The sequence below is a fragment of the Phacochoerus africanus genome, chromosome 15, assembly GCF_016906955.1.
Source record: "Phacochoerus africanus isolate WHEZ1 chromosome 15, ROS_Pafr_v1, whole genome shotgun sequence".
NCBI lineage: Eukaryota > Metazoa > Chordata > Mammalia > Artiodactyla > Suidae > Phacochoerus > Phacochoerus africanus.
The window spans coordinates 127158700-127186171 of NC_062558.1; the positions used below are offsets into that span (position 1 = coordinate 127158700).

At 47.1% G+C, this 27472-nt stretch overlaps 2 protein-coding genes across 9 annotated transcripts in view; both read right to left on the reverse strand.

Moving 5' to 3' along the window:
* Positions 1-10427: 10427 nt before the first annotated feature.
* C15H10orf82 (chromosome 15 C10orf82 homolog) lies at positions 10428-16742 on the reverse strand. Its single transcript, XM_047762365.1, has 5 exons — positions 16683-16742; positions 13576-13794; positions 11725-11911; positions 10852-10952; positions 10428-10740 (listed from the first exon to the last, which is right to left on the reverse strand). The coding sequence occupies exons 1-5, from the start codon at positions 16735-16737 to the stop codon at positions 10592-10594; spliced, it is 711 nt and encodes a 236-aa protein (XP_047618321.1). The 5' UTR covers positions 16738-16742; the 3' UTR covers positions 10428-10591.
* Positions 16743-19202: 2460 nt separating this feature from the next.
* HSPA12A (heat shock protein family A (Hsp70) member 12A) overlaps positions 19203-27472 on the reverse strand; it is a 178650-nt gene continuing 170380 nt past the window's right edge. For all 8 annotated transcript variants that reach the window (XM_047762004.1, XM_047762000.1, XM_047762006.1 and 5 more), the window contains 2 exons: positions 24897-25000; positions 19203-23449 (listed from right to left, as the gene is read on the reverse strand). In XM_047762004.1, coding sequence (XP_047617960.1) covers positions 22812-23449; positions 24897-25000 — 742 coding nt within the window. In that variant the 3' untranslated portion in view covers positions 19203-22811. The remainder of the gene's footprint in view (positions 23450-24896; positions 25001-27472) is intronic.

The following is a 27472-nucleotide window of genomic DNA, read 5'->3' on the forward strand; positions in this document are numbered from 1 at the left end:
GAAAGCCCAAGGGAGTTCCCATTGTGTCTCAGTGGTAGTTAAACCCAACTAGTAACCATGAGGATGTGGGTTTGATCCCTGGCCTTGCTCAATGGGTTAAGTATGCAATGTTGCCGTGAGCTGTGGTGTAGATCGCAGATGAGGCTCGGATCCTGCGTTGCTGCAGCTGCAGTGTAGGCTGGCAGCTGCAGCTCTGATTCAACCTTTAACCTGGGAACTTCCATGTGCCACAAGTGTGGCCCTAAAAATAAAATAAAATAAAATAGTAAAAGAAATAAAAGAAAAGAAACCCCCATGTCCAGGCCACATCCTAGACCAACCAGAATTTCTGGGAGTAGGGGCCCAGCACCAGTACTTCATAATGTACGGCCAGGGTTGAGAACTGCTGTGCGTGTTTCCTTCTAAGAGTTGGTAAGGGCTCTTTCTAATCTCCCCTCTTGCTAATTCTCTGACTGTGACATGGGGCTTAAATGCCCAGCTCTGCAGGAAGGGGAAGTTGGTGTTGGGTCTTGGCCCTTTCTCTACCTGTACTACCTGGACTGGCTTCTCCACTTCCTGACCTCAACACACCCAGGAATCGCAGTAGCCCTCCTGCACAAGGTGGCCATGACAATTCAATAAGGTAAAACACACACAACACTTAGAATAAGCCCACACATGATAAAACAACCAATAAATGAAGCAGAAGTGGTGGGAAGGTCTGAGTTACTCTTTAAGTGTAACAGAGACCCCCAAGGATTAGGACTGAAAGCAAGCACAGACTCAGAGAAGGTATTTGAAGCAGACCCAACAAAGAATTAGTATTCAGAATACATAAAGAAAAGGACAGCTGCATAGACAAGGGGACAAAAGGGAATTCCCATTGTGGCTCAGTGGGTTAAAACCCAGCTAGTATCTATGAGGATGTGGGTTCAATCCCTGGCCTTGCTCAGTGGTTAAGAATCTGGAGTTGCCACAAGCTGTGGCGTAAGTTAAAGATGCAGCTTGGATCTGGCTGTGCTGTGGCCATGGTGTAGCCCTTAGCTGCAGCTCTGATTCCACCCCTCGCCAGGAAACTTCCATATGCTACAGATGCAGCCCTAAAAAGAAGGAGAAAGAAAAGATGACAAAGAGACACAAGCAGGCAGCACACAGAGAGACACCTGAATCATAAATGCTTGAGATTCGTCTTCACTAGTAACTGGGGGAAAACCAATAAAGTTTGCACCAATCCGATTACCCAGATACAATTTCAGAACAAACTAGGGTCCACATACATGACCATGAGCAGATCTCCCACATGTCCTGTTGAGGAGAAAAGTGTCAGGAAGGTACCATCTAGATACAGAAGTTACCACTGATACTGTTCTGTTCTCAAATTATGGCTACTCACTGCAGATGTGGTAAAAAAAAAAAAAAAAAAAAACATCAAAACAAGGCCACATCATCCTTCTTTATTGGTGGTGTCATATTCATTTTCTATTACAGAAGGATTTGAAGCTAATTCCAGGTGGTGGTTATAGTGGTATTGGTCAATGTTATTTTTTGGGTAGTTTTAATTTTTAATCCAAATGTAAGAGGAAAAGGAGGCGGGGGGGGGGCAGTTATAATATCTTGGAGTTCAGGACCCGTGGCTGGCAGGAAAAGTTGCTGGTGAAAGGTTTCGAAGCCACATGGTCCCCATCTGCATTTGGATGCAAATCCTGAATATCTGCCATTGGTCCCCAGACACAGATCAAGAGCCTCTCTCCTCTTACTCTTGGGGACCTGTGTCCGTCACATCAAAACCCTGTGTCTTCAGTCCCTGGCAGCCTCACTGCTTGTCCTCCGTGTCCCGCTGCAGCCCTGTATCAATAACATTATCAATGAGGACCAAACCCAGGACTTGGGCAGCACTTTGCTGGAGCCAGCAGAGACCACACTTACATAAACAGCTTCATTTCTTAGCAGGTACCTGCCCAGGCACAAACCTCGTAATGCCCCAAAGATCTCAGTGAACTAAAATGTTACCAATAACGAAGATGCGATAAAAAGTCCTCTTCATCCTGAAAGGCATCTTCATCCTGTCTCCTCAGCCTCCACAGGGGGAAAAAATATGAATGCTTTACAAAGCTATTTCATAAAATGTTATGTTAAATGCACAACAAATTACTTTTTCTTTTACTAGCTTTTAATGCTAATAGTGCCATTTATTTCTGACCTTCAGAAATATGAGATATTTTAAATGACAACATGAAAAGAGTTCTTGTTTGAAAACACAAGCTGCTTTACTCGTCATCTTATTACTTATAAGTATAGCCTGTGCTAGCATCACTCATTTCTGCATCCCATTTATATCTAACTGGTATATATTTCAGTTGGCATTTATTGTTCTCCTGCATACATGTCAAATTCCTTAATGATGACTCTGACAAAGGCACAGAACTCGGTATATATAAATTACATTTGCTACCGTATAATCAGTGTTATCTATTAGAATGCTATTTGTGACAAATCATGTTCCAAATAAAAATCAAATTGATTTTTCTGTTATTTTAATATTGTGCCTCACACAGCGAGCCTTTGATTGAATCTTAAACACTTTAATGTTCTGTTTTTGTTTGAGGCCGATCAGAAATGGAGTTTGCATGATTCACAAGGCTAAAATGATTTGTAAAACAACAAAATCAGATTTCAAAAAGCATCTTTATTCTCAAGCCAAGGGAATAAATTTGGTAAAGCCATCGTTACAGGGTACACAGCTTAACGACGAAAGCCTCGCATGCACAGTTAATTTCTATGCATCCATTTTCATCTAAATTAGATTTTAAGTTTAACGTAGGGTATGAAAAGCTGCCACAGGCCCTCGTTTCTACCTTTTCTCTCAAGCAATTGCAGGATTTCTCCCAGCTCATCTGCGCTTCACATCAGCCCATTCCCCTATCCTCCTTGGCAGTGGGTTTGGGCGACATTCTCAGTATCCTGGGCACAGGGGGTCCTGTTCCCAGGACCCCCCAAAGAGGCCTCTCCCTCTCAAGAGGGCACTTGCTTGAACCATGCTGCTTACAGAATAAACCACTTACAGCTAGATCCTGGCTGCATCATCCCCTTGGGTTAAGTTGTGGTTTAGAGCAGGGGTCAGTGACTTGCAGGGGTCAGTGACTTGGAGCCCAAGGACCACTGACTTTTGAACAGCCCTCTAGCTAAGAATGGTTTTCACATTTTTAAAGTGTTTTTAATTCACGAGAATGATCTTTTGTGATAAATGAAAATGATATGAAATTAAAATTTCAGTGCCTATAAATAAAGTTTTATTGGAATGCAGCCACGCATTCATTTACATACTGTCTATTGCTACTTGGCGGCTAAAACAGCAGAATTGAGTATTTGCAACAGAGACCATATGGGCTAAAATATTGACTCTCTGGCCCTTTACCGAAGATGTTTGCAACCTCTGGTTTAGAAGGAAGGGCTTTAGTGTCTATGTCCTATTAAAAGGGTCGGCACCTTCAGGGCAGGCGGCTGAGGCAGCACTCAGATAAAATGCTGTGTTCGTGACAATAAATCCAGAGAAAGGTTCTTCAGACGCTGGCGAAAAGGTCCTCAAAGTGTTTGAAAATAGGTAAAATCTTGATGATGAGGTCAGTTCTAGAAAAGTTTTGTGTTTCTTCAGCCAGGACAAGGGTATCAGGAAGGATGGAAACTAGGCTTCATAGCAGATGACGGGGTGAAATGGTAGTTGCCACAACGTTTGCAATGGGAGGGTTTGGGAGGCCACTTCCAGGCTGATGGGCTCTGACTAACTGGCACTGGCTCCTGCAGTGGGGGGAGGTGACCTGTGAGTCCTTTGTCACTGCTACCTAGGGGCTTATAGCTAGACAGGCCATCTCTGTGGGTCATTAGACAAACAGGGCATTCTTAGGGTCCCCAGTGGGACTTATAATAACTCCGTCCATCCAGCCAACGCTGTGGTTTCCTCCTTGGGTTCCGGTTTACAGTCCAAACTCAGCACCCATTTTCTCAGATAAGTTTTGATAACTGAAATAGCGTGTTGGAGTTTATTTTCCACCAAAACACTGGGGAGGGAAGCAAGTTTGGTTATGGCTAAACAAGATATGCCCAAGTACTGCTAGTGGAAGCATGCCCAAATGGTCTTGTTGAAAAGATGTTAATATATGGTAAAATTAAAGACAAAGAATCAGGTAATTAAAAAAAAAAAAAAAGAAAGACAATAGGTAAAATCTGGAAAAAGACAATAGGTAAAATCTGGAAACAAAACAACCTGAGACGTCACAGAGCTGCAGTCGCAATAAATGCGCGCACGAATTGTGTCAGAGAGAGCCTTAGACAAATAGGTTTTAAAGCACTTTTAGCCCCCACCAAAACTGGGTTGAGTATAAGGAGTGATTGGAGATAAAGGGAAGCTGGAGTCTGGGAGTGTGGAGCAGGGAGGTGTTGGCAGCCAGAGAGGGCCGTCTGGGGAGAGCTGCCCTTGCCGTGACCTTCAGGAGAACACAAACCAGCCACAGTGTCTGAAGACCTCAAGGCTGGGGGGCCAGCTCCTCTAGGTCATAGAGGGCCTGGTGCTCTTTCCTTTTTGTTTTTTATGGCCACATCTGCAACAAATGGAAGTTCCCCAGGGTAGGGGTTGCATCAGAGCTGCAGCTGCCAACCTACACCACAGCCACAGCAATGCAGGATGGACTGAGGGAGGCCAGGGATCGAATCTACATGCTCATGGACACTATGTTCTTAACCCGTTGAGCCACAATAGGAAGCCCCCCAGTGTCCTTTCCTGAAGGCACCCTAGGCTGATCAGGAAAGATGGGAACATCTCCCTCTCAGCTTTTGGAAAATCCAAACAAACCTGATTTGAGTCTAAATATTGTGAGCTCCCTGGCGGCTCAGTGGGTTGAGGATCTGGCATCATCACTGCTGTGGCACAGATTCAATCCCTGGCCCAAGAACTTCTGCGTGCTGCGGGCTTTGCCCAAGGAAAAAAATACTGACATGGAGCTTTTGGGGGGATGTATCAGCTGCCTTTGAAGGGGCCACCTGTATTTTTTCTGGGAAAAATGACCCTGAGCAAATTACTTAACGTCTGTGTGCCTCAGTTTCCTCATCTATTAAATGAAAATATGTATGCTAGATAATACTAATTAAACAAACTCTTCCAGAGAAAGGGCCAGAGCCTGACCTAGGCAAGCACATTATCAGGGCTGCTGTGACTGCTTTTATTATTGGCCAATCACACCTGCTCTGCCTACCTCCCAGGGGTGGGGTCCCCAGAAGAAAAGGGCAGCAGTGAAGAGAGCACTTCAGTAGAAGCCAGGAGCCCTGGCTCTGAACCCTCTTCCATGAAGAACTCACTGTGTGGGCTCAGAGACATCATGTCCCCACCCCTAACCCATGTCAGCTCTAGCAGTGTCCCCAGATCCCTTTGCCCCAATGGTAATCAATAATATTAACTGAGCACCTGTGGGTCAGAGGCACTTGCCTAATCTCTTCACACTCTTGACACTGGGTAAGCTCTGCAGTTAGCCGCAAAATAGAAATCTGAGCTCAGAGAGATGAGGAAAGTGCCCAAAGTCAGCCAGAAAAAAAGCAGAGCTGAGAACTGAACTCAGGGAGGGTCTGCCTCCTGGCCACATGCTTCACAGCTGTGTGGGAACAACGTTAAAGCCACAAGTAACTGAGATCCTGTCCAGAACCATCAGTCACCACTCCAGGGATCGGGAGCAAGGCTGGGAACCCAGGCAGCCCTTCCCAACATCCGGCCGGAGGGAACTGTCAATTCACCCACAGAAAGGGAAAGAAGGGACGCCAAAGCAGCACTTGAACTGCCACGGAATTCAAACCACCCCCACAAAAGGCCCCCTTGTCATAAGAAATCATACAAACCTTCCGTTACTCCAGGATTTCCAGACCCGGGGAATTTTGTCTTATCAGGTAATGGGATTGTTTTTTCGTGGCAAGAATGAGCTCATTACGGATGCAGCTTGTGCTAATAATGATAATTTTGCTGTGCAGTAAAATCACCTTTCTACCTCCCCCGACAGACGATGCTCTAGAAATTATAGGCTAGGGAGAAACAGAAAAGATAAAGGAAAAGAATTGGGACTGCGGAACTGCTTCAACAAAAGGAGTTGATTTGCATGTTGAACTTGGTGATCTTAATCATGACGTGGTAGAAGAATGAGATACTATTAGACAATTTTTAATTGCCTTTATTCACTTTTGTTATTTCTGTCATTGGGTTGTTGTGGGGTTTGCTTTTTGTTTTCCTGCTGAAGCCATTTTTGAAAGGTGGGTGCCAAGGGAATTAGCTAGTGACTTAAATATTGACACATGATTTGATCCTGTGGCTGAAATGAAGATGAGGGCAGTTGCAAGGAGAGGTTTCAGTCCTGGCAATCCCTTCATGTTCTGGGTAAAGACTTCAGAATCCTTGGGTCCAAAGCTGTCATCTGCAAACTCTGTGGGTTTGGGAGAGGGGAACAGGCAGAGCTGCCACAAAGGTTCTTCACGTCTAAGGAGCCAATAGAGAGGCAGCAGCCTGGCCCGCCAGCCCCAGGCAGGTCTGTCCCCTGAGTCTCTGTCCTGTGAAGTCATTCTCCCAGGGTGTTAAGAAAGCTGGGAAAAGGAGTTCCCGTTGTGGCTCAGGGGGTTACAAACCCGAGTAGTATCCAGGAGAGCTCGGGTTCAATCCTTGCCCTTGCTCAGTGGGTTAAAGATCCAGGGTTGCTGTGAGCTGTGGTGTAGATAGCAGATGTGGCTTGGATCCCACGTTGCTGTGGCTGTGGTGTAGGCCAGCAGCTATAGCTCTGATTTGACCCCTAACCTAGGAACTTCCATATGTCTCGGGTTCGGACCTAAAAAGCAAAAAAAAAAAAAAAAAACTGGGAAAAAATCCCAACTATCCACTGAGCATGGTCCCAGCCCTTTGAAGAAAATGCAACTAGCTACCTTCTACTGGCTTTCTTTCTTTCTTTTTTATTTATTTATTTATTTATTTATTTTTGTCTTTTTGCCATTTTCTTGGGCCGTTCCTGCGGCATATGGAGGTTCCCAGGCTAGGGGTCGAATCAGAGCTATAGCTGCTGGCCTACGCCAGAGCCACAGCACCTTGGTATCTGAGCCGCGTCTGCGGCCTACACCACAGCTCACGGCAACGCTGGATCCTAACCCACTGAGCAAGGCCAGGAATCGAACCCGAAACCTCATGGTTCCTAGTCGGATTCGTTAACCACTGCACCACGAGGGGAACTCCAGGCTTTCTTTCTTTAAACAGGCAATCTCACTTAAAGATTAAAATGACTTTTAATCACTTCAAATAAGGAAAATCACATTTTTTCCCCCGATTATGAAAACAATACTTGTTGGCTGAGGAAAACTGGGAAAAAACACAAGAAATTTAAGAAGAACAATAAATAGAACCGTCATCCAAGCAACCACTGTTAGTATTATGGGTTAGCTCCCTTTACCCCTCCTCCCTTGTCAACAAAAATATAGGATGATGGGGTTTGTGTGTGTGTGTGTGTGTGTGTGCTGTCTTATGGATTTGTACTGTCTTATGGCCTGCTTTTTTCATGCATTATATCATAAATATTTTCCCACAACAGCATTCTTTTATCACATTATTTTTTGATAACAGGATGCACTGTAATCCCAAGTCCCACTGGGCTTGGGTTGTTGTTGTTTTGTGTGACAGTCACCCTTTACACACATCCTAGGTTGCTTCCCAGAACCAAAGCTCCTTTCCATTTCTGTGCAAGGGACCCTCTAGCCCTCTGGTGAAAACTGTGGCTCTCTTCTCAGAATAATGCTTTTAAATATATGAAGTATGATATATGAAATTACTATTGGAAACTAATTGTACTGAACTACTATCAACATAGTAAAAAGGACAAATTCGTGAAATAGCTATTTAAGGGTTTGCTTATACGTATGTTAAATAATAATGTTAGCAGATATAGGAGCTCTAATAACAACTAATTATAAAGGAGTCATCAACATTAACACTATTTCAAGATGTTTGCAACAAACGTCATGTGATATAAAAAGACCTGAGATTTTTATTGGGCTAAGGTGACAGGTGCAGCTGTGGTTTGTTGCCTACATTCACAAGTGAAGGAAATATTTCACCTGGAGGTTAGTGAAAACAAAGATGTAAGTTTTCTCTCATCCAAGTCCTTTTTTCTCATAAGAATCAAGGCTTTGACTTCTGATTTCTCCCCATGAAACCCTGGCTGTCCAGGGAGCCCAAGTGAAAATTCCCAGCTAGGGAAAAACTCCCAGGACTGGCCTTGCAGTTTTGAATTGGTTTTTTTGTTCTTGTTTTGGTTTGTTTGGTTGGTTGGTTTGGTTTGGTTTTGCAGCATCAACAGCATTCAGAAGATCTCAGGCCAGGGATCCAACCCACAACACAGCAGTGACCCAAGACACAGTAATGACAATGCCAGATCCTTAACCCACTGTGCCACCAGGAAATTCCCTTGAGCCTTTTGGTAACAATGGCCTCCTTGCCCCAGGAGCTGCTTTTGATTTCTTCTTCGTGCCAATAGCTGCAGAGTGAGGTCAGAGAGAGTGCCTGTCAATGATGAAAAGTCAGCCAATGTTATGAGTTGAATTGCATCCTCCCAGTTCTTCGTCTCCTGACCCCACGGAAAACATATGTTGACGTCCTAATCCTCAGGACCTCCAAGTGTGACTTATGTGGAAATAAGATTGCTGCAAGTGTAATCTGTTAAGATGAGGTCGTACTGCAGAAGGGTGAACCCCAATCCACTGTCTTTGTTAGAAGACAGCCATGTGAAGACACAGAGACACAGGGAAGTCACAGGACAACACAGACAGATTTGGGGTTATGCACCAAAGATCAGCAAGGATGGACAGCAAACCACCAGGAGAGAGGGAAGAGGCAAGGAGCAATTCTCCCTTCAGACTTCAGAGGGAGCACAGCCCTGCTAACAGCCCCAAGTGGACTTCTTGTGTCCAGAACCATTAGATTCTGCTGTCTTACATCTCTCCAAAGAAGGCATACAGATGGTCAACAGGCACATGAAAAGATGCTCAGCATGAATTACTAGAGAAATGTAAGTCAAAACTCACACCAATCAGAATGGCCATCATTTAAAAAGTCTACAAATAACATATGCTGGAGAGGGTGTAGAGAAAAGGGACCCTTCCTACACTGTTGGCGGGAAGGTAAATTAGTGCAGCCACTATGGAAAACAATACAGAGGTTCCTCAAAAAACTAAAAATGGAGTTGCTATATAATCCAGCAATCCCACTCCAGGGCATATACCCAGACAAAACTAATTCAAAAAGATATATGCATCCCTATGCTCATAGCAGCACTATTCACAGTAGCCAAGACATGGAAACAACCTAAATGTCCATCAACAGAGGAATGGATAAAGAAGATGTGATGTATATATGAATACTACTCAGCCATAACAACGAAAATGCCATTTGCAGCAATATGGATGGAACTAGAGATAATAATACTAAGCGAAATCGGAACGAGAAAGACAAGTACCACATGATATCCTTTACATGTGGAATCTAAAATATGACACAAATGAACCTATCTTTGAAATAGAAACCGGGAGTTCCCATCATGGCGCAGCAGTTAATGAACCCGACTAGAATCCATGAGGATGCGGGTTTGATCCTTGGCCTTGCTCAGTGGGTTAAGGATCTGGCATTGCCGTGAGCAGTGGTGCAGGTTGCAAACGTGGCTAGGATCTTGCATTGCTGTGGCTGTGGTGTAGGCCAGAGGCTACAGCTCCAATTTGACCCCTAGCCTGGGGAAATTCCATATGCTGTGGGTGTGGCCCTAAATTAAAAAAAAAAAAGAAAGAAAGAAAGAAAGAAAGAAAAGAAAAGAAAAAAACAGAAACAGACTCACAGACCTAAAGAAGAAGAGTGGGGGAGGGAAGGATTGGGAGTTTGGAATTAGCAGGTACAAACTAGTATACATTGGATAGATAAGCAGCAAGGTCCTACTGCATAGCCCAGGAAACTATATTGGATATCCTGTGATAAACCATAATGGAAAAGAATATGAAAAAGGATAAAAAATAAATTTCTACTGTCTAATCCCACACAGTTTGTGGTCCTGTTACAGCAGCCCTAGGAAACTATCACAGCTGGCATCTGCCAGCTGGGTGGGGCCTGGGACTCTGAAATACCAGGGTTGGGGTGGGCACAGGTCTGTGCTAGTGCTGGGAACTGCCACGCCAGGACCCAAGCTGCTGGTGGAGACCGACTCCTCAGAGGGTTGGGCCAGGGCTTCAGGGAGAGCCTGATCCAGGTGCACAACTCTCCCTGGGGGTCAGGAAGAGACGGGCGCCACCCTGGCACCTTCTCAAGGTCGGCATAACGTGGAGGAAAAACACAGAAACCTTCAGCATGATGAGAAGTGTATCCTCTTTATTCTCACATGACAAGAAAAGGCCTTTATTGCGAATGTGATATGTAATCGCCAACCAGTCCAGGTGTAGGCGACAGTAAAACGGATTCTTATGAAATTTCCCCAGTGCCCTTGGGGGGTGCATGAGGGGTACATGAGGGGCACAATTTCAAGGCCCCCTTAATATTCACCTCTCCTTGGGAGGCACTCCACGTCTACCCATCAGTAGTATACTTTGCTGAGGACAGTGGTTCTAGATAAATCTTCCCGTTGCAGGAAATGTTTGGCCTCTGAGTGCAGCCACACGTCACCGGAAGTCTGGGGTCCTCCATCAGGGCTCTTCCCAGGGTAGGACACGTGGCTTCTGGGAGAGAAATCAGCCCACAAACTGCAGGCAGGTGGCCAGCAAAGCAGAGGGGCCACTGCAGCATTCCTCCCCCTTTATAAAACAGCAGGAAGGAACGTCCTCCCTTACCTGGAATAGAGAAATCCGGGTATTTCGGCAGCAACCCTTCATGCAGCAAAATTTTTGGAGAAGGAACAGGAGGTGGGGGTGTGGCCCTAACTCCGTATATTCTAAAGTAAGAACCAAAGTCATAGAGTTATTCTTTTTATTAATAATAAAATAAATATAATCTATGCAGGTCCTACATGTGCATAGCATGTTTATCCGCTTTTGTTTTGTTTTTTCTTTGCTTTTTAGGGCCACACCCACGGCACATGGAAGTTCCCAGGCTAGGGGTGAAATAGGAGCTGCATCTGCTGGCCTACCCTACAGCCACAGCAATGCAGGATCTGAGCCGAGTGTGTGATCTACACCATAGCTCACAGCAACACCGGATCCCCAACCCACTGAGTGAGGCCAGGGATCCAACCCGAATCCTCATGGATACTAGTCGGATTCATTACCACTGCACCACAATGGGAACTCCCATAGTATTTTTATTTGTCATGCTAACGATTGATCCCAAAGGTCAGATTATCATCTTCATTTTACAGAAGGGCAAACTGAGGCCACAAAAATCCCCCTAAGCAGCACCCTCAAGCTCCCTTTCTCAGCATCCTGAGCTTCAGGTTGCTGCCAGGATAGGGGGTCTTTTTGGTGTTTACTTCCAGCCTCTTCCTGCAAATAGCAGAGACCGGAAGCAGAGCTTTTGGAGCTTGCTAGGCACAGGAGGGGAGCGGAGGGTGTTTGCCTACTTAGAAGGTCCTGCAGTTACAAACCCAGCCCCTCCTGCAAAACAAGTCAGACATAAAAACAGTCCTAGTGCTGGGCTGGGGGCACCTGGATACCCCCCCTGGCCTGAGATGTGCTCCCCCCTCTTTCTCATTCCCAAGTCAGACTTACTCCTCATATGGTTTCAGGTGTGCCCTCCTGGCCTGCTCCGTGATGTTCAGGAAGTCCCTGTAGCAGTTTCTGGCCATGACGGTGTACCGTGTGGCACAGCCTAATTCAGTGACCCTGGCTCTTGGCAGGTAGCCTGCCCAGCCAGGGATCGGGGGCTCCTGGAGAGGTTTCTTCAAGTCTTTGCATTCTATAAAAAGGATGCCATGCTTCCTGAGGGCTCTGAGAGCCACATAGTGGGCAGGGCTCCCAAGTTCACCTTCATCCAACAATCAGCCCCAGGCAAAGCTTGAGGCTCTGATGGGGGCAGCCAGCACTGTTTGGTTGATTCTCTGTGCCAAGCACCTTGGTAGGGCTTTATGAAGCCTCTCGTTTCATTCTCTTACAAACCATAAAAAGTAGATGCCATTATTACCTACACTTTATGAAGGAGGAGACTGAAATCTTAAAGAGGTTAAGAGAGACTCAGCCAAGGTCACGCAGCAAGGAAGTAACAGGGCCAGGATTCAAACTCATATCTCTCTGATTTCCAAGTTCTTGCTCTGAAACAAACCCTGCTCTTTTTTCAGATTAATTTTTAAAAAGGAAAAAAAAAGCTTCAGACATTGCTCTTTGATAGTTTAAATAAAAGAATCGGAGTTCCCATCGTGGTGCAGTGGTTAACGAATCCGACTAGGAACCATGAGGTTGCGGGGTTGATCCCTGGCCTCGCTCAGTGGGTTAAGGATTTGGCGTTGCCGTGAGCTGTGGTGTAGGTCACAGATGTGGCTAGGATCCTGTGTTGCTATGGCTGTGGTGTAGGCCGGTGGCTACAGCTCTGATTAGACCCCAAGCCTGGGAGCCTCCATATGCTGTGGGTGTGGCCCTATAAAGTCAAAAGTCAAAAGATAAAAATTTAAAAAAAAAATAAAAGAATCAAGAGAAGATGCAGGTCAGAAAAACAGCTTCAGCTCTGGCTGCCTGGCTAGCTGCCCTTTGGCAATGACACATTTGTGAGATGAAAGAGGAGGCTATGGAGTTCCAGAACCTTAGAGCTGGAAGACACCCTAGAGAGTGTCTAGTCCATCCTTCCCTGACCTGGGTGAGGGAGCTGTAGCCCAGAGAGGGGAAGCAACCGCCCTAGGTCACACAGCAGATAGTCACAGAGTTGGGCAAAATTCCAAACTCTTAGGCAGATTTCTCTTGTCACAGCTAGGAAATTTTTAAAACACACAAAGCATGTGTGTTAGCATGTGTTCTTAAAAGTCCCCAATTAAAATAATAATAATAAAGGCAATCAGTCCACTACTTCTCCTAAAGGACTTTAGACCTTAAAAACAGCCTAGGACAAATCACTATTAATAATGTTATTAATAGGAATAATAATGTTATTATTAACATTATAAAGTCATGTCATCAGTTGTCTTTGTCACTTGTGGCTGTCATTCGGTGCAAAACCCCTTCCCACCCTGCTGGCACCAGGAGGAGCTGGGTTCAAACCCAGGTCTGACCTCAGACAAGGGACACGACCTCCTGAAGCCTCATTTCCTCCATCTCTAAAGTGGGAATAATAGTATCGACCCTAGACGGCTAATGAAATGAGGCACCTGGCACAGAGAAGGCAGCTAAAAAGCAGTACTGACTGCACATTTGTGATGACTACCCAGGGGTCTTGGTACCCAGCCCCCTCTCTCCCACCCGCCTCCTTCTCCCCCCGCCCGGCTCCTTGGAAATGCTTCTTTCTCTTTCTCGCACAGAAGCCTGAGGATTTGGAGCTGTGCTGCACCCTGTGCTCTTGGTGGCAGCTCGGCAAGCCTCCCAGGCCCTGCTCTCGGGCCCAGGGGGGCAGAGGGGCTGGTTTCCAGGAACAGGTACCCAGACTAAGAGGGTGGTACTGTCGGTAGTACTGGTGCAGCGTCCGCAGGACTGTCTCCTCGGAGCAGATGGGCTTCAATTTCGGGGCAGTGGCCACCGAGCAGCGGAATTCCTCCAGCTGGTCTTTATACCGCTGTGTGTTCTCCTGGAAGATTCTCAGACAGTGGGACATGTCGTCCTCGCTGGAGGTTCCCTGGCAGCTAAGGTAGGGCACGAAGCCTGCAAGAGCCGAGGGAATCACAGCCTTCAACAGGGGATTCAGAACCGGCCCCAAATCCCCAGAACCTCAGCCCAACCCTCGCCATTTCTTCCTGGCCCAGCAACACTGCCTTTTCCCAAAGGCCATTAACACAAACTGTGCTGCTGTTTCCACTGCAGCTGGGCCCTCCCAAGGCCACAAAAAATGACCCTGGAGCTGGGAAGGCCCGTTTCAACAAAGGCGATGACAGTAATATTCTTTGATAGCAAAGTCCCCGATGTCAGCCTGAACAGCAAATGGGGAAAGCATTCAATGGGTCAAAATGATAGTCTGAGGGGAACCTGAAATTACTCATCTTTCCAGAGAGAAAGCTTATTTTCCTTGGCACTTCCCAAATGCAAGTTGGGATCTTTCTTGTCGGACCATTGGGAAATCGCAGGCTTATTAAAAACAGTGCGTGATTATACAGAGGTAAATTCATTATCTGTGAGACCCACCTCTGGCCCAATTTTTCAGCATTTCCCACAAAATAACATATAATCATTATAATTAGCATGGGTAAAGCACAACTATTTATTTAAACTGGATGCTGAATCCTAAGTACCACAATGTTGTCACAATAAGACCATTTTTTTTTTTTAAAGAACAAAGAAGGAAAAGCTGGTTAAGAACTTGCCTTTAAACTGCAAATAAATAAATACCCCTCATTATTGAAGCCCAGCATTTTTGCCTTTGTCCCCAGGTAAGAAAACCTGGCCCCAGAGTTGAAAGCAGTAATCCCCACCCCATGCACCTGCAAGACATCTCTGGAAGAATCAAATTACTAGACTGTTCTTGACAGTGATGGGATTCTTCCACCCGCTATCCAGTCTCCCCAACCCTTGGACAATTAAATATACCCTAATATCTGCCAGCCATAGCCACAGCCACAGCAACACCAGATCCTTAACCCATTGAGGAAGCCAGGGATCAAACTCGAATCCTCCTAGATACTAGTCGGGTTTGTAACCCACTGAGCCACAACAGGAACTCCCAATTTTTTGTTTGTTTGTTTTTTTATTGTTTGTTTTGTTTTTGTTTTTGTTTTTTTGGTTGAGCCAAGATATTTTTAATAAGTTACATAAGCTGGCTCCACGAATGCTCACAACAATCTCAGAAGGAATCAATTATTACCCCACGTGGTGGGTTGAATCGATAGATCGATCCAAGTCCTAACTCCTCACACCTGTGAATGGAATTTTTCTAGAAACAGGGTCTTGGCAGATGTAATTAAGGATCTGGAAATGAGATCATCATGGATTTAGGGTGGGCTCCAAGTCCAATGCCCAGTGTCCTTACAAGAGAAAGGGGAAGGACATTTGAGGAGATGTGCACACAGAGACACAGCAGAGTCATGTGACGATGGGGACAGAGACTGGAATAAAGGTGTCACAAGCCAAGGAACACCAGGAGCCACTGGAGAGAGCATGGCCCAGTCAACACCTGGGTTTCAGACTCCTGGCCTCCAGAACTGTGAGAGAACAAGTAACTGTTCTAGGAAGCTAATATAACCATTTGCTAGAAATTCCTACACACCAGAGAAAGGTAAATAACTTACTTATAATTACATAGATAATGGCCAGGCAGAGATTGGAATCTCAGTTAATTAGAAACCAAAGCCTACTCTCTCTCCCTTTTTTTTCTGTTTGGTCATTAATGTTTATCTTTTATTAAAGTAGAGTTGATTTACAGTGTCTCTTCAGTTTCTGTTGTACAGCAAGGTGACCCAGTCACACACAGTTCCCTGTGCCACACAGTAGGACCCCAATGCCCATCCATTCCAAATCCAACCATTTGCATCCACCAACCCCAAACTCCCCGTCCATCCCACTCCCTCCCCCATCTCCCCGGCAACCACAAGTCTGCTCTCCATGGCTGTGACCTGTCTCTGTTTTGTAGACAGGATCATTTTTGCCATATTTTAGATTCCACATATAAGTGATATCATATGGTATTTGTCTGTCTCTTTCTGATTTACTATACCTGAGAAAACTAAATATAGAACTACCATAGCAGTCCCACTCCTGGACATATATCCAGATAAAACATTCATTCAAAAAGATACATGTCATCCCTATGTTCATCAAAGCACTATTCACAATAGCCAACGCATGGAAACAACCTAAATGGCCATCAACAGATGAATGGATTAAGAAGATGTGGTACATATGTACACTGGAATACTACTCAGCCATAAAAAAAGGACAAAATAATGCCACTTGCAGCAACATGGATGCAACTAAAGCCTATTCTCTTAACCAACCAGTAGGACCAGAGTGAGGATGGGAAACCTTGGAATAGTCTCCGTACATCTCTCCCTCCTGAGGACATCTGTATGTGACAGTGGAGGGCCTCTCGGGACCACTGGGTTTGTCAGCCAGAGGAATGTGATTTAGTAAATTCTCAGTAGCCCAGAAGCCTGAGGAGAAGCCTTTAGGTAGGGTGCCAAATTGTCCAGGTTTGCCAAGAACTGAGGGATTTCCTGGGATGCAGGACTTTCTGTGTTAAATCTGGGAGCATTCCCAGCAAACCAGAGGCGTTGGTTATCCTCCCTCCCCTAAGGGACACTGGAAGAAATGGGACCATACAGACCACCAGCCCTAGTGCATGAAAATAGCACAACTTGGGAAGGCCAGCATCCCAGTTTATTCATTGTGTCTCTCCTGGTCCAAATGCATTTAATGCATATAATTAAGCACTTCCTGCAGAGCAGGTCATGTCCTGGGAGACTGCTTATGTGCCATCTTCACCAAAGGAGCACTTTCAGTGAGTTACTTAAAAGCTAATGTGCCATTTGGACATGGCAGTGGTCCAAGGCAGAGACAGAGATCAGGACCACGGTTCCCTTGCAGGGCGCATCACCACTTACCACTGTAGCCTGGTGTGATCGGCAGGTGTCTCATGAAGGTCTTGGAAGACTCCATGATTTTGCTCTCTGTTAACGAAGGGAAGAGGGAACAAACTTGTCTCATCAGAAGTACCTGCCTGGAGTTCCCATCATGGCGCGGTGGTTAATGAATCCGACTAGGAACCATGAGGTGGCGGGTTCGATCCTGGCCTTGCTCAGTGGGTTAAGGATCTGGCGTTGCCGTAAGCTGTGGTGTAGGTTGCAGATGTGGCTAGGATCTTGCGTTGCTGTGGCTGTGGTGTAGGCCAGTGGCTACAGCTCTGATTAGACCCCTAGCCTAGGAACCTCCACATGCCACGGGTGCGGCCCTAGAAAAGGCAAAAAGACAAAAACAAACAGAAGTACCTGCCCGGCAAACTCACTGCACATGTGCTAAAACCCTTGGGTGTCCAATAAGCTCGCCATGGGGCTGGGATGGAGAGGAATCACCACCATTATTCAAGGATGCTGCTCAACATTCAAGGTACGGGACAGCCCCACAGCAAAGCACAAGTCAGCTGTGGCTGGAAAGGGTCAGAAGTGCCAAAGGCTGGCATGGAGTCCAAGATGGGCGAGCAGAAGGGATGATGGGAAACACACAGCATCAGTTTATGCAGATGCCATCTCCAGAGCCAGGCCGCTCCCCACTTCTGGGATGGCCTGTGGACCCCTCCAATGGGTTAGGCCTCTGCTGATGCTTCCAAGTCCTGCCCTGCCAAGCCAGTTCAGCGTGAGGTGGAGGGGAGGGCCTCGGGGTTTAGGCAGCAATGATGGGAAAGTTTTAAATAATTCAAACGTTTAAATAATACCTGCTACAACGTGGCTGCATTCTCGTTAAATCATCGCAGCCACCCTAAAGGTTAGTTGATATTTGAGTCCCCATTTTACAGATGGTGAAACAAGGCACAGAGACGTTAAGTGACTTGCTTGATGATTCTTGCATCCAAGAAGGTATGAACGAAAGATGTCCATACTCTGAGGGCAGATTATGTTGCCCAAAAGTGTGCCCCTGGGGAGGTGGAGTTGGGTGGGTGGGCCGGCTGGGCGGCTGCGGACCCTGCCCGAAGGACTGCCTGGAGGAGGTGGAGGGAACCAGCCTGGAAAGGAGGTGTACGGGGCTCGTGGGCCGGGAGCGGGTGAGAAAGAGTGGACACACCCCCACCCCAGCCTATCCTCCCTGCTCCCCTCCCGTCCTCACCTGGGCCTGCCCATCAGGAGCTCCTGCCCAAACCCCACCTCCACCTGACCTTCCGGTCTCCAGGCCTTTGTGTGTTCACGGACTGGAGGGGGAGGGGAGGGGGAAGGAGAGGGGAAAGGGGCGGAGTTAGACCCCAGCCTGCCCCTCCCCCCTCCCCCATCCATCAGCCGCCGGACCAGAGGCCCAGGCCCCCGGGCGGGTGAAGCCAAGTGAACCCTGGGGCCATCGCTCCACGAGATGCAATATAGGGATTTTGCCTCTGAAGCTGGGGAGAGAGGGGTACACAAAAGCATCCAGGTCAAAGACACCTTTTCTGATGTGGACACTGGGGAGGCCTGGGCTGGGGCTGGGAGGTCCCATGCAGGGGAGAGGATTCACAGGACGCGCCTAGGAGGGAAGCAGAGGCCTGGATCCCAGGCGCCTTCCCCCCTGTCCTCCTATCCTTGTGTCTCTTGCCAGCAGTCTCCAGTGGCCAGGACAGAAAGGGGCAGAGCACCAAAATGAAGGATGCCAGGGACGTGCAGCCAGACTCCTTCAAACCATCCTCATTTTACGGGCACTGAGCTTTCATCTCACTGGAATGAGATGAGATACCCACTGTGTGACCCAGATCCAGGGAATGAGTGGCCTTTAGGGACTGCTAGTCCCATCCTCTCCTGAACAGATGAGGAAACTGCAGCCAGCCCGCCTGCAGGCCCTTGTTTCCAATGTGCTTTTGTTTGCCTGCATCTCCCAGCTTCCCCACTTCTTCTCCTGGGAATTGAACTTCCCGGGAATGGAAGCTGGTGGTGCTGCCCACTTAGGAAGAGCCCATTTATACCGCCCTCGGGGTCCTAGGACCCATCTCAGATTATCCAGAAGCTTTAGGAGCCAACTCTGGAGGGCGACCCAGACATAGAGCCTGGAATAAACCCCAGGCCCTAGATGCAGCAGCCAGCTAGGTGTCCCTGCTAGGACACCAGAAGACAAGGCATCTGCCCTTGGTTTTCTGCCTCTTTTTTTTTCTCCAGTGACCTTCCTTTGGGTGCAGTGGAGTTGTCAGCGGTCACTGAGGCTTAGCTGCCTTCTCTCCAGTGGGGCCGCTTCGAGGGAAATGGGGCTCAGGGATGTTGATGGAGACTTGGTTCCCAAGGAACAAAGGAGTTAGTCTTGTTGGAATGAAAGTGAATAAAGGCTGCCACACCCAGGAAAGGACCTGAAATCAATTTCCATCTGAGATGGGGGTGGAGGAAGAGGCCAGTAATAATTCATCTATAATTCTATTTACAAATTCAGAGGGTTAAAGAAAACACTTCTGGGCGACGTGAGATCCAGAGTTTTGCTTTATTTGACATCTGTGAAGACAGCTTACCGATACAATCAAGTTGTGAATTGCTGCAAAATTCTATGAAGTCTGAACTTATCTTGTAGTGAACAAGACCCCAGTGGCAGATATTTTAGAATATAGTTCCATATTCCAAGAAGATGAGAGATGTGATATTACGGCAAACAACTTTTTCCTAGCCATCCACTGAAGTCATTTCCCGGCATAAAATACGCAGCTTCATCACAGCTATTTCATCTCCACAATGGGTGATTTGATCTTCAGCTAATAATGCATTTTGACTCCTGTTTATATCGGTGCATGCAATTCTTTGCCACCCTGGCAATTAACCAGACCTGGACTCTAAAAGCTAAACTTGACCTAAATACCATTCGAGGGGTAGGGGAGGCCCTGTAATCTGGACTCATCTTAGCCATCAGTCTGCACAAACATTTGTATGTCTCCTCTTTTCTATCTTGTCTGTCTGTGACATGTCTGTCTCTTAACATTTATGAATGCCTGCTGTGTACAGAGAGGGCAGTTACAAAGGAAATCCCTTGACAGTTCTGCTTCCGGGAACCTTGAACCTCAGCTAATACGCCAGGGACAACGGAGTAATGGGTCAAGACAACAGGCCTTTTAGAAAATTTCTAAGATTAGTAAATGTGTCCAAATATACTTACCCAGTGCTCTTCCTCTAGTAAATGTCTGTCAGAGGGGTGAATGTGAGAATTCCCTCTTAAGTTTGACTATCAGGGCTGCATCTCTGGGGCCAGAAGAAAATCCAGGAAAATCATCACCCCCTCTCCATCACCTATTTGCCCATATTCCAAATTTCAACCAGTTCATTTAAGAGAAACAGCAGACAAGGAGACAGCCTTCAGGCAAGATGGGAAAGGCCTTACACTGGCCAAGAAAAGGACCTGACGCTATTACTCATACTGACACTTCATCCAGTAGAAAAGCTGAATTCCTGCACCACTTCATTCCTTTTCTTTGATTCTGGTGGCCTGAAAACATCACACTTTCCCCTCAGAGTGACTGCTTTTCCCCACAAGGAGAAGCTGGCAGCCCTGCAGGGACTCAGAGTCGTTGAAGGTTTTTCTGCACAGTCACATGGCTTACAGACCCAGAAAGTTCAGCTCTCAAGGACAGGACAGGAGAATTGATACATTATTATGCTCCTTTAAATATAAACTGCAAACCTTTGGGAGAGATATGCCTGTAAAATGGTCTAGGGAAGCTGTGGATCCAGCTGGTCTAGTTCTTCAGAGGATTCTGACCCTAAGCACCTCTGGCTATTGCTCAGGCTGCATACACAGTCCATAGCTTAGCATTGGAACAAACTGATGATTAGAAAGCACAGTGAAGAAATGAAACCATGGGAAATTAAAGGCAGCAATGTCATCAACGAAATTCAAAAAGCATTTCCCCCCCCCCTTTTTTTTTAACAAGAGCACATTGTAAAAATCAAGATTCTGTACAATTTTCTAACATTGTTATGTACATAAAATTATATAACTTGTAACTACATTGAAGTCTTATTGGTAGAGTATGGCCGGCAACACCAAAGAAAGACCCATTTAGCTTTGGAAGCAGAGCAGGCAGCAAGAGAACCTTAGCGAGCACACCTTTGTGCCTGGATGTGAAATCCCGCTACTGAGTATGTGACGAGCATTCTCCAGTTCTGTGGTTTGTTCGTGATTCACATTCTAGTAGGGAATTCTGCGGCAAGCGATGTGAAAAAGAAGACATGTTAAAATGAAATTGGAAGTGCTATTTTAGAATCTGCATATGATAATGGGCTGTGATGATGGGTTTGTGAATCCAACTTGCATTTAAAGCTAGTGGCTTATCCATCCTCCCCTCATTCATTATGCATGCCTCCGGTGATTTAAAATCCAATGAACTCCAGCAGGTGGAAAAGACAGTTTTGAACAGATCAGCAGGCTATGAGTCAGATTCTTGATTCTTTTTCCTCAGCTGCTTCCTGAATGTCAAAGACTTTGTTAAGTGGAGAAGGAGAGAGCGCGGGCACACATACCAGTTGGTTCCTCGGCCCCCTTCTTAGGCTGTCTTTCTTCCACTCTCCCCCCGCCCCACCCGGCCCTTCCTGTAAGGGTTACAAGTACCATCCCCAAACCAGGTGGAGCCCCAGTCCCACTCACGAGGGGACAGCTTTCAAAAAACCTAAAGTTAGGAGTTTTCAAATTCGAATTGAACCACAGTCCCCTGTGTTGTTTACTAAAAACTGCAGCTTCTGGTTCCCCTCTCCAAGACTTGACTTCAGCTCCTAAAAGGGATAGAATCCAGGAAGCTGTTTCTAAGAAGCACCCAGGCAGTTCTCACGCAGGAGATGCACAGATCTGCTTTGAAAAAACCTGGCTTCATTCATCAGGTACAGATCTCTGAATTCCTTTAGATGGAATCTTCAGTTTGGGTTTAAGATTTTAATGAAACATTTTATAGAACAGATTCTCTGCCCATGTGCTACCAATGCATTTTCTTTTTTTTTCTTTCTTTCTTTTTTTTCTTGGCTGTGCCAGAAGTTCCCAGACCAGGGATGAATCCAAGCCACAGCCGTGACAACGCTGGATCTTTAACCTGCTGAGCCACCAGGGAACTCCAGCTTTTCAAAATGTGGAAATAAACTCAGGGAGATGAGGGTGAGTCAGGAGGAGGGAGTTAATTTAAATTATGTTCATTTAAAATGTTAGTCAGAGAGGGGCTGTTCCGGACTCTTGGGATTAGTGGTATGAACAAGGCAAATCTTAACGTCATTTTCTCACACAGAATCCTACTAAGTAAGGTTACCTCGAATTACCTATGAATTCAGAAATCAGGATTTGGCATTTGGGGAGTTATATCACAGCAGGTCATTTGGGATTATGTCAGTTGCTCAGTATCAGTTTCCCTTGAAGCAAGGTTTTTACCTGCTGAAAAGTTGCAGTGTCAGCTCTCCCACTCACATATCCTAGCGGATTAGCTGAGGCTATCTGAACCTATTTGGAATTGAAATGATGAGACCCTAAAATAGTGCCCAGCGTAGGCAGTCTTCCCCCTCCAGCTAAAACTGCTCCAAGTTCCCACTGAATCACCGCTTTTAATCACAGGATGATGGAAAGAGATTAACTGCAGATGGGTGGCATTTTATATCGACTGCCATCCAAAAAAAAAAAAAAGGGGGAAGAATCTCCTCCTGGCTCAAAGATCTTATTTCAAATCTGGAAAGATCGCGATAGGGCATCTTCTGTTCTAGCGAAGGGAGATCTGCTCAAACCAAGCTCCATCACCGCTGCAGAAATGTACGGATTGCCTTGGCGGATGGGTATTTCCCCACTTTGTACCTATACACACTAGCTGCTCTTCTAGGATCCTCAAATTTCTTATTTCCCAACCTCAGTCTTAATCGCCAACAGTTTTTCTCTGACTCCAGTGTGCCCTCAAAAATCTCTAATTATTTCTAGCCCTGGCTGTTCTCACCTTCCCTGCTGAAATTCGGCTGGGGGATGGCAGGGGTCAAGGGCAGGGAGAGAACCGTCCAGGGCTGAGGTCTGCAGATGCAGGGGAGCTGCGTCCACGGGGACAGGCAGGCGCTGGGGAGGGCCGCTTAGTAATTTAAGAAGTCGATCCCAACCTTGACACTCTTGGAGGTGGCTATATCCACGGCCGTGGCCTTGATCTCGGTGTCGCCGAACTGCATGAGGGTCTGGATCTCCCTCCGCGCGGGGACCGCGGCGCTGCTGGTCCCCGTGAGATCCAGGCGCAGCGTGCCGCACTTCTTGACCCCGGGGTCGGTGATGAAGCTCACGTCGTCGAGCTCAGAGCTGTAGATGTTGATGACAATGACCAGCTGGGAGGGCTTGGCCGGGGTGTAGCTCCGCTTGACCAGCTCGCCCAGGGCCACGGACTGGTCGGCAGAGATGAACTTGTCGAAGACGTCGGTGCACCAGCGGGTACCGTCCTTGACCAGCAGCTTCTCGGGTGGGTGCTTGCCCTCCACGTAGCGGTTCAGCACGCCCACCCCGTAGGTGAGCGGTGAGCGGCGCACCTTGATGACCGCGGGGTCCAGCCCGAAGAGCACGGCGCCCTTGAGGATGGTGAGGCCCACGTCCTGCGGGATGATGATGCGGCACTGGTCGCCGAAGGCAGCCTGCACCGCCTGCTGCAGGAGGGGCGCCTCCGCGAAGCCACCCACCAGGAAGAGGAACTTGACCGTGGCCACCTCGGGCTTCTGAAACAGGTCTCCTAAAAGGGAAGAGGAGGGAACGAGGTCCAGTCACCAGAAGCCAAGGGGGACAGATGGCCTGAGCATGTGGCGAACAGACAAAAGCGCTGGGGCCCGCGGCGGGGGGGGGGGGGGGGGGGGGGGGGGGGGGGGTCGGGGTGGGGTGGGAGACAGGCTTCGTGTGGATTTGAACGGAGGGTGTTTGTTGAGCAAGTCTCCTTTGGTTTGGGTTTGGTTTGGGCCGCACCCCCTGAATATGAAGTTTCCGGGCCAGGGATCTAATCCCAGCCGCAAGGCCGGATCCTTAGCCCACTGCTCCCACCGGGGATCGAACCCGAGCCTCAGCAGCCGCCAGAGCCACAGCAGAGACAACTGGGCTCCTTAACCCACCGCACCACAGCAGGAGCTCCAGAGCCGGTCTTTTAGAGACAGGAGATTTGTACCTAGCTGTGCTGAGGAATAAAAACCAAAGCTACTGATAACAAGAAACCCATTTCAACAGCTAGCTGGTGATGGGTTCAAGCAGGTCTTTGTTTTGTGTCAAGGAATAATACCCCCACCCTCTCCAAACCTGCGGTTCTGTTAAGGAAGTCAAGGCTGACTGTTATAAATAGTATTCTTTGGTTTTCATATAAGTCCCATCCCACCCCTGGGTATTCGGATTGGGTGGGTATGGGTGGGAAGGGGATGGGGCACCTGGCGACTGAAGGAGGCCCCTGGTGAGTTTACTCTGTGTCCCAGGGCGGGGGCCCTGAGGAAGCAGGTTAACTGCACAGCCAGAATCTGCTTGCCCTCTTGTGGCTGAATTTCCCTCGGTTTACACAACAGTTCCTCCTTGCCAGCAAAGATTATGGTTTCTAATTTGTTCTAATAAAGCAAAGCCCATCCACACCCTAAGACACATCACTCAATGACAACACTGATCCCAGGTCTGACTTTTTTTTGTCTTTTTGTCTTTTTGCCTTTTCTAGGCCTGCTCCCATGGCATATGGAGGTTCCCAGGCTAGGGATCTAATTGGAGCTGTAGCCGCTGGCCTACGCCAGAGCCACAGCAACGTGGGAGCCGAGCCACATCTGCGACCTACACCACAGCTCACGGCAACACTAGATCCTTAAGCCACTGAGCAAGGCCAGGGATCGAACCTGCAACCTCATGGTTTCTAGTTGGATTCGTTAACCACTGTGCCACAATGGGAACTCCATCAGCTCTGACTTTTGAAGACAAACAGAAAGCCCAGGTAAGGACAGGCTGGGCTCTTTGCAGGGAGGGGTCCACAGCCTTTGCCCGGTCACCTCCCTCCTACACACCCAGGCTCTGCCCACTCCTGCTGGGGTCCTGGTCTGTGGCTCCAAGCCCTGAGACCCCTGCAGACCTGGCTTCAAATATACTGGTTGGTGATGCTGCAAAAATCAGTCCCCTTCTTGGCTCTGCCCCACCAAGTGGCAGAGCCCTGGCTGATCACTTACGGAGATGCTCAATGATGCTGTCGATGGTTGGCTTGAAAAGGGCATTCATGGCATCCGGACTCATCCTCAGCATCCCCTGTGAGGACCACTTCACGAAATCCACACTGTGGAAGCGTGAAAGAGAGAGAATGGGCAGTGAGTGTACAAAGGATACTCAAGCTAGTCTGCCTAGTCATAGACCCTGGCAGAACATCTGTCACATCCAAGAGGGTATGAGGGAGTTTGAGAGCCCAAAGAACCCTTAGAAATACTCTAAACCACAAGTACCTGGACCCTTAGAAGCTCAAAAGCTGAGACATAACCTCTTCTGTTTCTCTTTGCTTTTGGCTGTAGCCAACTTTCTCCTGGAACAGTGGAAGCCAAAGTCTAGCTCAAAAAAGGCTTGTATTATATGTCTGCTGTACTGCTGCATAAGATTACAAGCCTGGAGCCCAGGTGCATCTCCTTCAGCCCTGCAGGCCCATGGTAGTGACAAGCCTAACCCTGCTGGATGCCCCTCACTGTCCCTGTCAAAGGTGCAGCATGTCCAAAGCAGCGGTGTGGAGGAGTTCCTGTCATGGCTCAGTGGTTAATGAATCCGACTAGAAACCATGAGGTTGCGATCCTTGGTCTCGCTCAGTGGGTTAAGGATCCGGCGTTGCCGTGAGCTGTGGTGTGGAGCACAAAGAGCCCTGGACAGGGAATCGGGATTGCTGGGCTCCAATCTGGCTTCCACCACTGAGTAGCTATGGGACTTTGGGCAAGTTGACTTGCACTATCTCTGAGCCCAGGTTTTCTCATCTGGAAATCAAGAGTAATAGTACCACTTACCTTAACTCCCTCCTAGGGGTTGTTGTGAAGATCAAGTTAAATACCAGGTCTGTGAAAACACTTTGCAAACTCTCTGGCACTAAAGAAATACCAGGAACCGTGTGTAACAGTGTGTTCCGGACCTGCTCTGACATTCAAAGGGGCCAAGCAAATGGCTTCTCTGGCAAACACACACCAGCTGCCTCCCAGGATCACATTCCAGATGTTGCCAGACCACAAATTCTTTCCATGGCCTAGGCTAAGGAGGTACCCAAAGGCTGGTTGCAGCCAGTCTCCCCAGAACTGTGCAGGCAAGACATGGGATTCGATCGAAAGCAGGTGCCTCTGCGGCGGACCAATGGGGCAGACAGAACATCAGTCTAGTAAGAATCTGGCTAGACTGGTAAGACTAGTAAGATCCCAGAAGACCTGGAATCAAATCTACTTTGTTTCCCACTCAAAGGAAACAAGGCTTCTTAGAGAAATGTCTGGGGTAGGGAACACACAGAGGTGCCAGAAGCATCTTCATCTACCAGAAAGCAAAGACTGTCAAAGACCACAAATGTCAATTGGAAGAAGCTCCTACTGGCCAAGGTGGGACAATTCGAACATCAGTAAGGATAAAACTGCCATGGTTTCAAATACATCAAATATGCTGAATTCTTAATGATACTCCCCTGTGTTCCCACAGAAGAAAAATATCACCTGTCACTTTGGAGGAAGCCAGGAAATCAACTTTTTTAAAACAAACCTTGGGAATGGAAGGAACGAACCAACCGTTTGTCCTGTCTTTCCTATATGAACTGTGTTTCAGGGCAACCAAACTGTTAAGGAGAAAAGTTCCTACAGAAGTATTCTAGCTAATAAACGAAGGGGGAGTGGTGGTCTAAAGAGGTAACCTCGGGCCACCCTTGCATGAATGGACCCGCGCATTATGATGACGTCACAAAAGGAGAGCCAAGCAGACACTGCGCCCCCTGGTGCGATGCAACGGGAAATACGGCCACCCACGAAACAGATATGCCCAACACTCAAACTTGAATCTGATTAAACCTCCAGCTCAACCTGCCAATGTTTGTACAAAATACCAGGGGACAGAAGAACATGTTATGTGGACATGCGCTGAGCCAAACCTGGACTGTGGGAAACCCTAAAAGATGAACAATCAGCTTTGCCATCTAATAAACTGCAAGGGAAAATCGGAGGGTGAAGCTATATATGAAACAGGATTTAAGACGCACATCAGATAATTGCTATATAGAACCATCATTTGGATGCTCATGCAAAGTGACAAAAAAAGTTTAGAAGACAACAGAAAATTTTTAATATTAACTAGATATTTAATGATACTGAAGAATTACTCATTTGAAGTCTGATGGTAGTACTGTGGTTATGATTTTAAATGTATCTCCTTTAGAACATATACTGATGCATTAATGAATTAGATGAAAATTGAAGGTTGGCTTTAAAATTGGGGGAGGGTAGATGCGGATTTAGACTGGCCAGGAACTGACAATCCTTGAAGTTAGATAAAATTTGAAAGTACAAAATTAACGAAAATTTTAAAAAGGTTTGAGAAACCTATGCTTTGATCATCCTCCAAATTCAGCTTTAAAACATCCTCCAAATATGTTTTCTTTGCAGCAAGCTGAGCTACAAACACTTGTCCTGAGCCAGGAGACTCAGAATTAAGAAACCCGGATTCCCATGGGATTCATGCAAGGACTATTTACCAGGAACCTATACCCTGTGCACCAGGTTCTGGGGGTAAACAGGTAGACACTGGG

Bases quoted from the DNA above. Each gene is read 5' to 3' on its own strand.
- C15H10orf82 (XM_047762365.1), bottom strand. From the start codon at position 16,737: ATGGAGTCTTCCAAGACCTTCATGAGACACCTGCCGATCACACCAGGC. The intron at 13,795-16,682 runs GTAAGTGGTGAT...CGGCTCTTGCAG, and splicing joins GATCACACCAGGCTACAGTG to GCTTCGTGCCCTACCTTAGC. The intron at 10,953-11,724 runs GTAAGTCTGACT...TTCTTACTTTAG, and splicing joins CACCTGAAACCATATGAGGA to AATATACGGAGTTAGGGCCA.